This window comes from Pseudophryne corroboree, chromosome 6, assembly GCF_028390025.1.
Source record: "Pseudophryne corroboree isolate aPseCor3 chromosome 6, aPseCor3.hap2, whole genome shotgun sequence".
Taxonomy (NCBI): Eukaryota; Metazoa; Chordata; class Amphibia; order Anura; family Myobatrachidae; genus Pseudophryne; species Pseudophryne corroboree.
This window is the reverse complement of record NC_086449.1, coordinates 534,917,081-534,934,373: the sequence shown is the minus strand read 5'-3', so window position 1 is coordinate 534,934,373 and position 17,293 is coordinate 534,917,081. Positions and strand designations below refer to the sequence as shown.

General features: G+C 46.7%; 1 protein-coding gene and 1 long non-coding RNA gene across 5 annotated transcripts in view; one reads left to right on the top strand and one right to left on the bottom strand.

Moving 5' to 3' along the window:
• LOC134932842 (uncharacterized) overlaps positions 1-12,469 on the bottom strand; it is a 311,651-nt gene extending 299,182 nt beyond the window's left edge. The window contains exon 1 of the long non-coding RNA XR_010179507.1: positions 12,003-12,469. This is a non-coding gene — a long non-coding RNA (uncharacterized LOC134932842). The remainder of the gene's footprint in view (positions 1-12,002) is intronic.
• A 272-nt stretch (positions 12,470-12,741) lies between these two features.
• NUDT4 (nudix hydrolase 4) overlaps positions 12,742-17,293 on the top strand; it is a 109,626-nt gene continuing 105,074 nt past the window's right edge. For 2 of the 4 annotated variants that reach the window (XR_010179506.1, XM_063927622.1), the window contains exon 1: positions 12,743-13,143. Coding sequence is in view for 3 of the 4 variants with exons in the window: in XM_063927622.1 (XP_063783692.1) it covers positions 13,045-13,143 (99 nt within the window). In the remaining variant the exon portion in view is untranslated. Of the gene's footprint in view, positions 13,144-17,293 lie in introns of all 4 variants that reach the window. The other 2 variants (XM_063927624.1, XM_063927623.1) reach the window with 2 other exon arrangements.

Sequence of the window (17,293 nt, the reverse complement as noted above, 5' to 3'; positions counted from 1 at the left end):
GCTTTGAAGATTTATGTCGCTAGAACAGCTCGGATATGGAAAACAGAGGCTCTGTTTGTCCTGTATGCTCCCAACAAGATTGGGTGTCCTGCTTCCAAGCAGATCATTGCGCGCTGGATCAGAGGTACGATTTAGCACGCTCATTCTTCGGCTGGTTTGCCGTTGCTGAAGTCGGTGAAGGCCCATTCTACTAGGAAGGTGGGCTCGTCCTCGGCGGCTGCCCAGGGGGGGGGTCTCGGCATTACAACTTTGCCGAGCAGCTTCTTGGTCAGGGTCAAACACTTTTGCTAAATTTTATAAGTTTGACACTTTGGCCGATGAAGACCTCAAGTTTGGTCAATCGGTGCTGCACGGTCATCCGCACTCTCCCGCCCGTACTGGAGCTTTGGTATAAACCCCATGGTCATGAAATGGACCCCAGCATCCTCTAGGACGTATGAGAAAACAGGATTTTAATACCTACCGGTAAATCCTTTTCTCCTAGTCCGTAGAGGATGCTGGGCGCCCGAACCAGTGCGTACTTTACCTGCAGTTTTGTTCAGTTAGTTACACAAGTTGTGTTACATTTGTTTTCAGCATGTTGCTGTAAATGGTTCATGCCTGTTGGCGTGTGTTATGTTGAATGCCATGTTGTGCTGCATGGTTGAGGTGTGAGCTGGTATGAATCTCACCATTAGTATAAAAGTAAATCCTTTCCTCGAAATGTCCATCTCCCTGGGCACAGTTCCTATAACTGAGGTCTGAAGGAGGGGCATAGAGGGAGGAGCCAGTTCACACCCTTGAAAAGTCTTAAAGTGCCCATGGCTCCTGCGGAACCGTCTGTACCCCATGGTCATGAAATGGACCCCAGCATCCTCTACGGACTAGGAGAAAAGGATTTACCGGTAGGTATTAAAATCCTGTTTTCCTGTAGATTACCCAGTATGGAAAAATGAAAAGCAGATTATTGAGCAACTCACGTAACAATATAATATGTTCTGAAATTTACATTCCTTTGCTAAGGTGTGTTTATTGATGCGTCTTATTCCTGAGACACATGGAAACAATGTTCAAACTTTGACCTGAATTCTAATATTTTAGATAGAAGCAATGTTATGATTATTTAAAAAAAACTATTTCCAGTCAAAGGTCACTTGAAATGTGAAATCAGTTTAGTTTATTTTTTTTTTAAGTAAAAGCGTTAAGAGTGTGAGTTCTTTATAAAAGGCAATTAGCAGCTACATTGAATTATGGGGGTGATTCAGACCTAATCGCTGGGCTGCTAACTTTGCTGTCCTGCGTTCAGATAGTCGCCGCCTCCAGGGGGGGAGTGTAAATTCACTGTGCAAGTGTGTGATCACATGTGTACGCCGAACTGCAAAAATCTACTGTGTGCAGTCTCTGCACAGCCCAGGACTTACTCCTCCAGTTCGTTCAGAAGAGGCTGATCGGGTCTGGTGCTGATGTCAGACACCCTCCCTGAAAACGCTTGGGCACGCCTGCTTTTTTCCAGACACTCCCAGTAAACGGTCCGTTACCACCAACAAACGACCTCTTCCTGTCAATCACCTTGCGAACAGTTATGCAATCGGAATTTTCGCACCATCCAGTCGCTGACTGGTGATGCTCGTTGTTGTCCGATGCGCGTGCGCATTGCGGGACATACGTATGCGCAGTTATGACCTGATCGCCCGCACAGCAGCGATCAGGTCTGAATCACCCCCTATATTTCTAACCCCTGAAGTTAACCAATATTCCCTGGTGGGCTCTGTTTATATTTCAGGTCTACTTATACAGATTAGGAGGTGGCTTAATAACCAGTTTAATAAGTAGCATGACTGTTCCCACAATCAGGCAATACCAAATAATTAGTGGTATTCACTGACTTGGCAGGAACCACTGGGTTTTCTCTGGTGAATTCCTGCAGCAAGAGAGCCTTAGGGCCTGATTCATTAAGGATTGCAAATGCAGGAGGAGGTGCATCCTTCACTTTTGGCACTGGGAGTGTGTGAGAACAGTTGGAAGAGGACTGCACTGTATACCAGCCATCATCTTCCGAATGCATTCACTAACATGGCTCTTAAATATCTGTTCAAATTCAATAGGATTATTAATGAGCAATATAGCCACTTTCAGGGCTTACATGCTGCCATATTAGGCCAACTGCCTGATACTGCATGTGATACTGTGCGTATATGGCCAGCATTATACTACTACAGACAATTCCAGTAGCAAGAGCTGCTCTGGGTGTTATTTTAAATAAACAGGGACTTCATAATGTGTGCTGGATAGACAGTAAATGCGTCTTCAACAGCTTAATGCTGCTTTCAGACATGTGACCCGGGAATTTGCCGGGTCTAGCATGCCGGTGAATTCCCGGGTCTCAGCTTCATAAACCTGATCAGGAGCACGGTCGTGGACCTGGGACTTAAAGTCCCGGGTAGTTTCATTTCACACATGCAGAAGTCCTGGGTTGATGCATGTTCATGTGCAAAATCCCAGGGATACAGCTGCATGTGTGAAAGGGGTATAAGTGGAACGGGTGTAGTATGTCTGACCGACGGTCAGGAGACCGCCGGTCAGCATACTGACGCCGGGATCCTGGCAGCATACTGATGCCAGGATCCCTTGCGGGCTTGCTGCGCTCGCCAAGCTGCAGGCTCGGTGGCGACCTGCGGTCGCCATGGTTTCTATTCCCACTCTATGGGTGTCGTGGACACCCACGAGTAGAAATAGTCCCTGTTGGTCAGCATGCCGACCATCGTGATAGTGAGGGGGCGGGATGTCGGTGGAGGTCATGTGACCGTCGGTCTCCCGACCGCCGGTCACATGAATACCACCCAAGTGGAACAGTGCTCCCATCGATTTCTGTTGAACGGATTCATGATGTCTCAGGTCAAGAGCCTTGCCATCTTGTCCTTGTCATTCACCCAGGGGTATAGCCAGAACTTTGAGGGTCCCATAGCACTATTTTGTAGGGGCCTCTGACCCAATGCATCTTGAAAGACATCTTTCCACAGCAGTTATTAATTTTATGCCCCATAATAGTGCCCTAGTTCACGTTATGTCACAATGTAGGGCTGCCAGTACACATCATGCAACGCAGTACCCCAAATTTACATATTATGCAACACTACAGTGCCCTTAGTTCATATTATGCTGTCCCAGTTCAAATTATGCCACACTATATTGCCTTCACTTCATACTGTGTCATATTACAGTGCCCCAGTTCATATTATGTAACATTGTAATGCTTTCTAGTTAATTTTATACCACATTACTATGAGCAGGTAAAGAGGCAAAGCTAGATATTTGTAGGCCCCACGGCAAAAGTTTGTAAAGGTCCCTATGTATCCACGGTAGGAATGGTAAAAAATATATAACACATGTAACAGTGACAGGGTAGATGGGCCCCTCTCAGCTCTGGGACCCATAGCAGCTACACTCCCTGCACCTATGGTAGCTACGCCCATGCATTCACCCCATCACCTGATACATTCACACATCTTCAATCTCCACATCAAGTGAACAAAACCACAAAAAAACAAAGCCAATACTATAAATGGCCCACTTGCAATGTCTACTTCAATGAGTTGTGTTTTAAGCACCAATGCATTTCCAAGTCATTTTAATTGGGGACATTTTTCTTTAGTTTTATATTTTGCCTTTTTTTATACATAGAGATTGTGTGACATATTTTACAGTAAAACAAGTTTTAGTCATTATATTCAAAAGTACACTTTTGAGACAAAATTTCAGTTTTGTCATTTGAATTAGGAAACATTGCCTTTACTGGTAAATGTTTTAGGGTGGAAGTTATAAGACTTGATTTGACAATGAAATCTTCGGTTTCTAACATGATGGTCACTTATGTTGGTATTTTGGTCTCCTAGATGCTCTCTTTATCTATTATGCCCTAAACTGTCCTGTCTGTGTCTTCAGCAGTGGAAGCCCCACTGCAGTGATGGCCGGGATAAGTTTTACAGCGGGAGGAACAGGGCAGTGAGCGGTGTTCTTTACGTTGTAAATTCATTTTTTGACATACACACATGTACATCAGTCCGTGGAATGCTCCATATATTATAGATACAGTACATCTCTAAAATATCTGTCGCTGTTCTCACTCTTAAACCATACCTCCCAACATCGGGAGACAGCTGGCATGCCCCCAGACCTTCTGTTTCCCATGAATAGTCTATTCAAAGCTGCTCTGCTAGGCAGGGCAGAGACTGACAAGAGCCTCCCAACTGCCTCCCCCCCAACCGCTGGACACTGCGGAAGCGTGGGTGGGACAGTCCCAAAAAATGGGACTGTCCCGTGAAAATCGGGACATTTGGGAGGTATGCTTAAACATCAATGGCACGGGCTTCGGAACAGGTGGTGGTAGTGGGTAGAGGTGGAGTGGGTGGAGGCGCCATCAATGTACTGGGTTGCGTGGCTCAGTGCAGCCACATAATGTGCTTACCACGGGCAGTGTCAACATGGAGATAATCCCCTTTCTGGCTGCTCCACCTCCTCCCTCCCCACAGCCCTTCTCTGTCCACTTCCAGTGCCCTCCTTTGCCCAGCACCCAGCTCCTACAGAGTGTGGCTATTTACTTTTGACTGGTCACACCTCTGAGATCAACCCGATGTGCTTCTGAACTCCCCCTCATCTCCTCCTTCACCCCCCCCCCCCCCTGATAGATAGGTATATTTATAAAAAATAAGAATTTACTTACCGATAATTCTATTTCTTGGAGTCCGTAGTGGATGCTGGGGTTCCTGAAAGGACCATGGGGGGATAGCGGCTCCGCAGGAGACAGGGCACAAAAAGTAAAGCTTTAGGATCAGGTGGTGTGCACTGGCTCCTCCCCCTATGACCCTCCTCCAAGCCAGTTAGGTACTGTGCCCGGACGAGCGTACACAATAAGGGAGGAATTTTGAATCCCGGGTAAGACTCATACCAGCCACACCAATCACACCGTACAACTTGTGATCTAAACCCAGTTAACAGTATGATAACAGCGGAGCCTCTGAAAAGATGGCTCACAACAATAATAACCCGATTTTTGTAACTATGTACAAGTATTGCAGATAATCCGCACTTGGGATGGGCGCCCAGCATCCACTACGGACTCCGAGAAATAGAATTATCGGTAAGTAAATTCTTATTTTCTCTATCGTCCTAGTGGATGCTGGGGTTCCTGAAAGGACCATGGGGATTATACCAAAGCTCCCAAACGGGCGGGAGAGTGCGGATGACTCTGCAGCACCGAATGAGAGAACTCCAGGTCCTCTTTTGCCAGGATATCAAATTTGTAGAATTTTACAAACGTGTTCTCCCCTGACCACGTAGCTGCTCGGCAGATTTGTAATGCCGAGACCTCTCGGGCAGCCGCCCAAGATGAGCCCACCTTCCTTGTGGAATGGGCCTTAACCGATTTAGACTGTGGCAGGCCTGCCACAGAATGTGCAAGTTGAATTGTGTTACAAATCCAACGAGCAATCGCCTGCTTAGAAGCAGGCGCACCCAACTTGTTGGGTGCATACAGTATAAACAGCGAGTCAGATTTTCTGACTCCAGCTGTCCTGGAACATATTTTCAGGGCCCTGACAACTCCTAGCAACTTGGAGTCCTCCAAGTCCCTAGTAGGTGCAAGGCACCCCAATAAGCTGGTTCAGGTGAAACACTGACACCACCTTAGGGAGAGAACTGGGGACGAGTCCGCAGCTCTGCCCTGTCCGAATGGACAAACAGATATGGGCTTTTTTGAGAAAAAACCACCAATTTGACACTCGCCTGGTCCAGGCCAGGGCCAAGAGCATGGTCACTTTTTATGTGAGATGCTTCAAATCCACATATTTGACTGGTTTTAAACCAATGTGATTTGAGGAATCCCAGAACTACGTTGAGATCCCACAGTGCCACTGGAGGCACAAAAAAAGGAGTTTGTATATGCAATACTCCCTTGACAAACTTCTGGACTTCAGGAACTGAAGCCAATTCTTTCTGGAAGAAAATTTACAGGGCCGAATTTGAACCTTAATGGACCCCAATTTGAGGCCCATAGACACTCCTGTTTGCAGGAAATGCAGGAAACGACCGAGTTGAAATTTCTTTGTGGGGCCTTCCTGGCCTCACACCACGCAACATATTTTCGCCACACGTGGTGATAATGTTGTGCGGTCACCTCCTTTCTGGCTTTGACCAGGGTAGGAATGACCTCTTCCGGAATGCCTTTTTTCCCTTAGGATCCGGCTTTCCATCGCCATGCCGACAAACGCAGCTGCGGTAAGTCTTGGAACAGACATGGTACTTGCTGAAGCAAGTCCCTTCTTAGCGGCAGAGGCCATAAGACCTCTGTAAGCATCTCTTGAAGTTCCGGGTACCAAGTCCTTCTTGGCCAATCCGGAGCCATGAGTATAGTTCTTACTCCTCTACGTCTTATAATTCTCAGCACCTTAGGTATGAGAAGCAGAGGAGGGAACACATACACCGACTGGTACACCCACGGTGTTACCAGAACGTCCACATCTATTGCCTGAGGGTCTCTTGACCTGGCGCAATACCTGTCCCGTTTTTTGTTCAGACGGGACGCCATCATGTCCACCTTTGGTATTTCCCAACGGTTTACAATCATGTGGAAAAAACTTCTCAATGAAGTTTCCACTCTCCCGGGTGGAGGTCGTGCTGAGGAAGTCTGCTTCCCAGTTTCCATTCCCGGGATGAAAAACTGCTGACAGTGTTATCACATGATTTTCCGCCCAGCGAAAAGTCCTTGCAGTTTCTGCCATTGCCCTCCTGCTTCTTGTGTCGCCCTGTCTGTTTACGTGGGCGACTGCCGTGATGTTTTTCCCACTGGATCAATACCGGCTGACCTTGAAGCAGAGGTCTTGCTAAGCTTAGAGCATTATAAATTTACCCTTAGCTCCAGTATATTTATGTGGAGAAAAGTCTCCATACTTGATCACACTCCCTGGACATTTTTTCCTTGTGTGACTGCTCCCCAGCCTCTCAGGCTGGGCTCCGTGGTTACCAGCATCCAATCCTGAATGCCGAATCTGCTGCCCTCTAGAAGATGAGCACTCTGTAACCACCACAGGAGAGACACCCTTGTCCTTGGAGATAGGGTTATCCGCTGATGCATCTGAAGATGCGATCCGGACCATTTGTCCAGCAGATCCCACTGAAAAGTTCTTACGTGAAATCTGCCGAATGGAATTGCTTCGTAGGAAGCCACCATTTTTACCAGGACCCTTGTGCAATGATGCACTGTTTTTAGGAGGTTCCTGACTTGCTCGGATAACTCCCTGGCTTTCTCTTCCGGGAGAAACACCTTTTTCTGGACTGTGTCCAGAATCATCCCTAGGCACAGCAGACGTGTCGTCAGGATCAGCTGCGATTTTGGAATATTTAGAATCCACCCGTGCTGATTTTAGCAGTATCCGAGATAGTGCTACTCCGACCTCCAACTGTTCCCTGGACTATGCCCCTATCAGGAGATCGTCCAAGTAAGGGATAATTAAGACGCCTTTTCTTCGAAGAAGAATCATCAATTCGGCCATTACCTTGGTAAAGACCCCAGGGTGCCGTGGACAATCCAAACGGCAGCGTCTGAAACTGATAGTGACAGTTCTGCACCACGAACCTGAGGTACCCTTAGTGAGAAGGGCAAATTTGGGACATAGAGGTAAGCATCCCTGATGTCCCGGGACACTATATAGTCCCCTTATTCCTGGTTCGTTATCACTGCTCTGAGTGACTTCATCTTAATTTGAACCTTTGTAAGTGTTCAAAAAAAAATTTTTAGAATAAGTCTCACCTAGCCTTCTGGCTTCAGTACCACAATATAGTGTGGAATAATACCCCTTTTCTGTAGTAGGAGGGGTAATTTAATTATCACCTGCTGGGAATACAGCTTGTGAATTTTTTCCCATACTACCTCCTTGTCGGAGGGAGACTTGGTAAAGCAGACTTCAGGAGCCTGCGAAGGGGAAACGTCTCGACATTCCAATCTGTACCCCTGGGATACTACTTGTAGGATCCAGGGGTCCTGTACGGTCTCAGCGCCATGCTGAGAACTTGTCAGACGCGGTGGAACGCTTCTGTTCCTGGGAATGGGCTGCCTGCTGCAGTCTTCTTCCCTTTCCTCTATCCCTGGGCAGATATGATCTTATAGGGACGAGAGGACTGAGGCTGAAAAGACGGTGTCTTTTTCTGCAGAGATGTGACTTAGGGTAAAAAACGGTGGATTTTCCAGCAGTTGCCGTGACCACCAGGTCCGATGGACCGACCCCAAACAAGTCCTCTTCCTGTATACGGCCATACTGTGCCGTTTGGAATCTGCATCACCTGACCACTGTCGTGTCCATAACATCTTCTGGCAGTTATGGACATCGCGTTTATTCATGATGCCAGAGTGCAAATATCCCTCTGTGCATCTCGCATATATAGAAATGCTCTATAGTCAAGAAAATACTGTCCCTGTCAAGGGTATCAATATTTTTAGTCAGGGAATCCGACCAAGCCACCCTAGCTCTGCACATCCAGGCTGAGGCGATCGCTGGCCGCAGTATAACACCAGTATGTGTGTATATACTTTTTATTATATTTTCCAGCCTTGTCAGCTGGTCCTTGAGGACGGCCCTATCTATAGACGGTACCGCCACTTGTTTTGATAAGCGTGTGAGCGCCTTATCCACCTTAAAGGGTGTTTCCCAACGCGCCCTAACTTCTGGCGGGAAAGGGTATACCGCCCATAATTTTCTATCGGGGGGAACCCACGCATCATCACACACTTTATTTAATTTATCTGATTCAGGAAAAACTATGGTAGTTTTTTCACATCCCACATAATACCCTCTTTTGTGGTACTTGTAGTATCAGAAATACGTAACACCTCCTTCATTGCCTTTAACGTGTGGCCCTAATAAGGAATACGTTTGTTTATTCACCGTCGACACTGGATTCAGTGTCCCTGTCTGTGTCTGTGTCGACCGACTAAAGTAAACGGGCGTTTTAAAACCCTTGACGGTGTTTTTGAGACGTCTGGACCGTACTAATTGTTTGTCGGCCGTCTCATGTCGTCAACCGACCTTGCAGCGTGTTGACATTATCACGTAATTTCCTAAATAAGCCATCCATTCCGGTGTCGACTCCCTAGAGAGTGACATCACCATTACAGGCAATTGCTCCGCCTCCTCACCAACATCGTCCTCCTACCTGTCGACACACACGTACCGACACACAGCACACACACAGGGAATGCTCTGATAGAGGACAGGACCCACTAGCCCTTTGGAGAGACAGAGGGAGAGTTTGCCAGCACACACCAAAAACGCTATAATTATATAGGGACAACCTTATATAAGTGTTTTCCCTTATAGCATCTTAATATATATATAAGCATATCGCCAAATTAGTGCCCCCCCTCTCTGTTTTAACCCTGTTTCTGTAGTGCAGTGCAGGGGAGAGCCTGGGAGCCTTCCCTCCAGCCTTTCTGTGAGGGAAAATGGCGCTGTGTGCTGAGGAGATAGGCCCCGCCCCTTTTTCGGCGGCCTCGTCTCCCGCTCTTAACGGATTCTGGCAGGGGTTAAATATCTCCATATAGCCTCCGGAGGCTATATGTGAGGTATTTTTAGCCAAAATAGGTATTCATTTGCCTCCCAGGGCGCCCCCCTCCCAGCGCCCTGCACCCTCAGTGACTGCCGTGTGAAGTGTGCTGAGAGGAAAATGGCGCACAGCTGCAGTGCTGTGCGCTACCTTTAGAAGACTGAGGAGTCTTCTGCCGCCGATTCTGGACCTCTTCTTACTTCAGCATCTGCAAGGGGGCCGGCGGCAAGGCTCCGGTGACCATCCAGGCTGTACCTGTGATCGTCCCTCTGGAGCTGATGTCCAGTAGCCAAGAAGCCAATCCATCCTGCACGCAGGTGAGTTCACTTCTTCTCCCCTAAGTCCCTCGTTGCAGTGATCCTGTTGCCAGCAGGACTCACTGTAAAATAAAAAACCTAAGCTAAACTTTCCTAAGCAGCTCTTTAGGAGAGCCACCTAGATTGCACCCTTCTCGGCCGGGCACAAAAATCTAACTGGCTTGGAGGAGGGTCATAGGGGGAGGAGCCAGTGCACACCACCTGATCCTAAAGCTTTACTTTTTGTGCCCTGTCTCCTGCGGAGCCGCTATCCCCCCATGGTCCTTTCAGGAACCCCAGCATCCACTAGGACGATAGAGAAATATATATCTCTGTCTTGGTGTGGTGGGTAAGTCCAGCTGCCCCAATGCATAACTTTAGGGGCAACAAAATTAAATTATATCATGCCCCCCAACATACAAATTTTGTAGTGCCTCTGATTAGTGGCAATACATTCACAGATCCACTGCGTGCAAAACCACATATGTGAATGCAACTGCATCCACCTCTGAATTGGGTCCAAAGTCTCATTACCCCGAAGGTGTAGGAACTATTTAACTAAATGGTGTTTGGTGGCTTTGCGTGATGTGTCTTTCTCAATATCTTCTTGTAGCCTATGGAGCTTTGAGCAGAAATCTATTACTGTAATTGTGGTTATGTGCACAGTGTGAGGTCATGGAAGCGGATCATGTGTAATTTAATCTGCCCCTATAGCTTTGAAAATTGCATCAACGTTGAGCAATTAATGTCCATGTGTCTGGCCCACTGAATGGTTCTAGCTGCAGATCCAGTATATGATCCCGACGGTCGGGATCCTGGCGGTCAGTGTGTCCCCTCGCCGCGCTTCAGGCCCACGTTCCCCCTCGGGGGAATGGACCACCCCCCAAGTGGGGATTCTGGGCCCTGTTTGGGATTCCGACTACTGGGTTTCCCTTGGCTCTTGGGATCCCGGTGTTGGTATCCTGACCGCCGAGAAACTAACTGCTTCCCCTAGCTAGTGCTCTGGAACTCCCTACACATTTATTAAAAAATATCAACTATTTTGGGATTAGCAACAGTCCCTATTATAATAGACAGATCCATTGCATGATTTGTAATGGATATGAACCAGATAACCAAATCACAAAGTAAATGGCTTCCATAAAATTATTTTTAAGTACTTTAATTTATTTTCTTGAACAGAAAGGTGCTTTGGTCAAATCCGTGATTTAACCAATTTGAATGGTTTTGCGCATTTTCCAGTGTTTGGAAGTAAATGGTCAATTGTTATTCGCTCTCATGCAATCCCAGATTTTCATTCCAACCAGCCAGATCTGTCAGATGATCTAACAAATAATTGTATAGCATGCCTGGCAGCTCCCCTTTTTACTCCCACATTCAATTGCCAGGTATTATCTGAAATGTAAATAGAAATTAGGGCGCGCTCCATTGTGCTAGAATTGATAGAAGTTTGTTTATTCAACAAACACATATGAAATAACGAATGTACCGAGAGTGGCAGTCCATACCACCGCAGCAGATGCCATATGTGCTGACTGTGCCGAGTACAGATATTGTGAAGCTGTTATTACCTGCGGTGGTGTACACCACCAATGTTCAATACCTATCTATGGGGCTAATTCAGACCTGATCACTTGATAGCGTTTGCATAGTCGCCGGCCACAGGGGAGTGTATTTTCGCTTTGCAAGTGTGCGATCGCATGTGTAGCAGAGCTGTACACACAGATTTTGTGCAGTCTCTGAGTAGCTCAGAACTTACTCAGATGCTGCGACCACTTCAGCCTGTCCAGGACCAGAATTGACGTCAGACACCCGCCCTGCAAACGCTTGGGAACGCCTGCGTTTTTCCAACCACTCCCAGAAAATGGTCAGTTGCCACCCTCAAACGCCTTCTTTCTGTCAATCTCCTTGCAAACGCCCGTGCGAATGGATCCTTTGCACAAACCCATCGCTGAGCGGTGATCCGCTATGTACCCTTTTGACGCACCTGCGCATTGCGGTGCATACGCATGCACAGTTTAGACACGATCAACCGCTGCACGAAAACGCAGCCTAGCAATCAGGTCTGAATTAGCCCCTATGTACACAATGGATGAGAAAATGTCAAATACATCAGAGATAAGAAAATCTTACATTTCGGCAATTTTCAAAATGTAGCTACAAGAGATCACGATAACTGACAGCATCTCTCCCGCAGCCCATGCACTGCAGCAGCGCTACTCATTTCCCTGCCTCCATCTGCACTCAGTGTGCGGCCTGTAGCACACCCATGTCCCTGTGATATACAACAATATCACGGCAAAGAGCTTACTTCGCCCCCCAGCAGCCGTGGCATGTCACCGGTCAGGGCTGTCCCTGGTACATCACTATTCACGAGCTACGTGCATGCAGTGGCTGGCACAAGCAGGGACAGAGCCGCTTTCAGCTGGTACTTGCTCCGGACACAAAGAAGAGGATGCGCGGTGACACCTAGCCTTGTTGAGGCGTTTATATGCTCATTATTGGATGGTTGCCCGGGTAACACATGTGAGCGGAGGGGGAATGTGCGCCCCGTGCCCCCCTCATCCGCCGCACAGGGGAGGAGAGCGGGACACGCGCACTCAGCCCCAGGGGCGGGGCTTACACAGACGCAGGAATGCGCGCGCCCCGCCTGGAGGATCACACACGCACGCTCTCTTTCTCGCTGCGCCGCGCGGGCACCGATCAGCCGGTTCATTGACTTGCGGCCCGTAACCAACCTCAATCCCTCTCCGCCCTCACAACTGCGCATGCGCGACCCTCGGCTGCTACAGGACGGGAAGCGGCGGCGGCGCGCGGTGGAATGCTGCTGCTGCGCTCATAGGGAGTCAGACGTGCGGCGGCGGGCGGTGTGCGCGCGCGCAGGGTGGGTGGGAGTCACTCTCTCACGGGGGCCGGCCGGGTGAGCAGCGCAGGCGGCAGCGGCTGGGCCGGACAAGAAGAACGGACACACAGCAGCGGCGACGACGACGACACACAAGTCCATGGAGAGCCGAGTCGGATCCTCACTCCTCCTCTCCGCTGCCGTCAGCCCCCTCTAACCCCGGGCGGGCTCTCCTCCTGCTCCGGGCGCTCGGACGCGCTGTGTGGACAGGGAGCGGCAGGGATCGCGGTGACCGCAGCAGCATCCGGGGAGGTTGGAGGAGCAGCCGCCTCTATGATGAAGTTCAAGCCGAACCAGACTCGGACTTACGACCGTGAGGGCTTTAAGAAGCGGGCGGCCTGCCTGTGTTTTAAGAACGAGCGGGAGGATGAGGTGAGACCCGCCCCCACCCCTTCCCCACACGACACACTGGCCCTGTCTCCCGTTACTCCGTCCCTGGCAGCCTGGAAGTACGGAGTGTCTCCGGAGCTGCTCCCCTGTGTCTGAGGCCGCCCCGCAGCCTACACATGCACGTGTGTGTGTCACGGGCTGGCAGCGTGCACATGTGTGTTACACACACCGGGGGCATGTATGAGCCGGAGCCGTGCCATCTCCCGGTGCAGTGTGACATGTCACAGGCTTGGCAACTGTTATTACTGTCATACTGAGTCATGGTTCCATCCACCTTCCCGTGCAGTGCTGTGCCAGGCTGCTGTGAGGAAGCCCTGATGTTCCTAAGGGTTATTTAAAACCTAACAAAAATAAACTAAATAGTGTCAGTTTTGTAGCAGCTTCATACTACAGAAGTGTAACTGTGCTTACTATGGAAGTTGCTGCTTTAAGCAAAGCAAAACGTATTTTATTATGATTGTGATCTAGTTTGTTAATACTTTGCTTTACGATTATCTGTTAATTTAGTTAGGCTTTAGTTAGGCACCTATAAAGAACACTATACATCTATTGTGTCTCATATTGTACTGCCTTGTACCCTTGAAGTGACATAATAAGATTATGATGGATCCTGTATTAGCAGGTATTGAATTTCTCCATTCGCTTTCTCTATACTTTATAGGCTTTATATAAACATGTAATGCATTAAATCAAAGAAAGGTTTTACTTATATTGTTTTATTGCTCACTTTATGTAAGTTGTTAAACCCAGCCGGTGCTGGTCACCAAAGTTTCCATCAAGGGCTTTGCCCTCTTTGCTGTTACTGTCCTGTCGGTGTGAACATGAAAATGGAGTAAGCCATAGAAATTCTTGCTTCAGATCCCATAAGTAACGTGCACTGTATTTTCCCACTTGAATGCAAGTCTGTGGAGCCAACCAAAAATATTGCAAGTTTTGCTTTAACTTGCGTTGAAGTGGACTTGACAGCTCTTGAGGATCTGTAGTTTGGTAGTGCGACATGAATTGTTTCTTGGTAGTTGCATTTGAGATGTTACATAAAATTCATAAATACAGAACAAAGACTATACATAATTATCTTTTTCACATTTATTTATTTATTTTTTGAAACAACTATTTAAGCAACTTCATGTGTTTCATGTTTAATCATTGACATCCAGCCAGAGCGCGTTTATCTTCAAATGTCATAGAGCTTATACTGTTGTATTCTCAGGTTTTAAGGTTCACAAGGATTACAAATGATCAGTTTTTGTTTAGTATTGATGGTTTCCTGTAAGCACTATTCTTTTTGATGTCTGTATAGGTTGTGCAAAACAGACACACAGACCTGTGTTGTGCAGACTCTACATTCATTCATTTTTACTTTGAGACCAACTAATGAAGTCCTCATATGAACCTGTTTTTTTTTTCTTAAAAAAAATTGAGCAAACAAAAAAAAATGACGTTTGTTACTGCTTATTTGTAAAGTACATTACCAGCAAACGCCTATTGTCACCTCTCATTTTCAAGTGTGGAATGGTTACTTCATATACGGCTGTGACGAATTAACAGACGAAACAGCAGTTTTTCTATTTATATGCACATGGAGGTCACCACAGGCTTCTCGAATGTGCTTACCTAATGTTACAACATGTGTTTTGACAAAAATGTTCTAGTATGTATCATGACACTATGAATCATGATTTTGTATTTGGACTTATTTGTGTGCATTGTAACTAGCAGTGAAAAAACCCAGCTGTAAAGGTAGGTAAACAATGTCGCTCATTTTGCCCTTCCTGAGCGATGTCGTTTACCATGTTGACTAGTGTGTACGCTGACGAGCGAAGCGCGGCCCGCAGGTCGTTAACAACCCTCGTTGTTGGGCTGTTGTCCAAAAGCTGCATGCTCGGCCGTGACGTGATGTCACCGAGCGATATCGTTTGCATATCGCTCAGTGTGTACGCACTACTGACGACGCCCCAGCAAGGAAGGGAACACACTAGGTGGTATCGCTCATAGAGCACATCGCCTAGTGTGTACCCACCTTAAAGCACATGTAAAAATACAAACCAGTATGTGGCCTTAAATGAGTCTCTTGAGCTATTATTACGTTAATAACCCACAAGGTTTTTATGTTAACTTTCTCTATGGAATGGGTAAAAATATTGCTGTTGAACTGAGATAGAGATATATATATATATATATATATATATATATATATATATATATATATATATATATATATATATATATATATATATTTATTTGCTGCGGTCCGGCACTCCGTGTTAGCCTTAGAAATATCTGTCGCTGGTGCCCTCACAAAGATTAATCAAATAGCCTTTCCATGGTGCGGCACTCTTGTTTGTTTCAGAAATAAACGGACTATAGTAGAAGCAAGAAGGACTATAGTCCGTTTATTTCTGAAACAAGCAAGAGTGCCGCACCATGGAAAGTGTGTGTGTGTATGTATGTATGTATGTATGTATGTGTATATATATATATATATTCTTCAAATCTCTCATCTTTATGCTTTTGTCCATCCATAAACAGATCTCATCCTTTGGAAGTCCCAACAATGCATACAACAGGAAGAGAAGATGACTATATAGTGTTATACAACCCTGCTACTGTATTTTAATAGAACATTTACAATTGCATATGCATTAAAATATAAGGCCTGTATTATCTCTATCCTCTATAGAGTTGACAGTGTATAATATGTTCAATCCAAGATAAGTCCATTTGGCACTTATTTCGAGATGATAGTCTAAACCAGAGGTTCCAAATCTTTCTTGAATCATGGCACCCCAGAGTATCAGCATTTTTTTTCTTGGCTTCCCTAGGCCAAAAGTTACTTATCGATAAAATTCAGAAAAAAATAAAATGAAGTAAATTGTGCTCATCTGTCATCTTTGGCTCGGTTATGTGATGGCCCATATTTTATGATTGAGCCACCAACTCTGGTGTTACCCATCACATTGACCATAAATTTAATTTGATCCTGGACCACCAATCTAAGGCACCCTATAAGTGCAGTTTGGGAACCACTAGTCTAAGCAGTTCTGCATGCAGGCCCTGCTTGTTTCATCGTATCAGATCTTTCCAGATACATTATAATATAAATGCATTTAGTGTATGTGCAATTATAAAAGCTCTGGTAAATAGTTGGATTTGATTACACTATGTAACAATTTTCTTTTCCTGTTGTACTCTAATGTACTAAAGATTATATATTTGGTTATAATACTGCTGGAGGTGACTGTCACATAGTTAACACGCTGCACTGTTTGGGACCCCATCTATATATTTTCAGTTCTCTGTGCCAGCTAACAAAGAAGGTTTTCAGAGAAAGCTGCCATTTTGAATTTCCGTAAGGCAACGACTCAGGCCATACGATATTCAATATGGACGATAAGAGAAATGATTGGCTAGTAGTTGGAGCATATTTATACCCTATACGATGAATGTAGGTAATCTCAATTCACTGCATGGAGTTGGCTGAATGACTGTAGTGAGCATCAGACAAGTTTGATAACCAGACCAAATAATCCTGACTCTTTTTGAGCCATTTTCAGGCTGTGAACAATTGTCATTCAGGTTCATGCAGCGAATGATGATTATCATTCAGAATAATCGTTTCATTGGTTGATCTGACCAATTATCGTTCCTAATTCAGACTGGATCGCGGCAGCGATCGCAGTATGAAGACCTTTGGGAAGTGCGCACGCGCACCCCTTGAGGCTCAGTGAGAAGCCGAAAGCATTTCACCTCTGCCTGTCGATCAGGGCGGGAGGGGGCGTGCCAACAGTGTTAGAATGCCGTTGGTGGGGTGCGGTCCGAACAACGCAGGCGTGTCCGGACTGTTGCAGGACGCGGCGGTTGCGTGACATCACACGCAGCCACTGTGACTCGGGATGCGTCGGGTAGGTGCCTGCCAGCGTAGCTAGGGAGCTACTTGGTGGGGGCAGGGCCTGACATGCGGGGTGTACTATCCTTGTGCTGAGGGCAATTTAGCACATCTACGATCAGTCCTGAATCACCCCCATTGTTCAGTGTCTGGCCAGCTTAAGGCATTAACTGGGGAACTCAATTGTGGGTGAATGGACACTTCATGGCAGCAGGTTGCCACTCAAAAGTTTACTCTGCCCCGGGG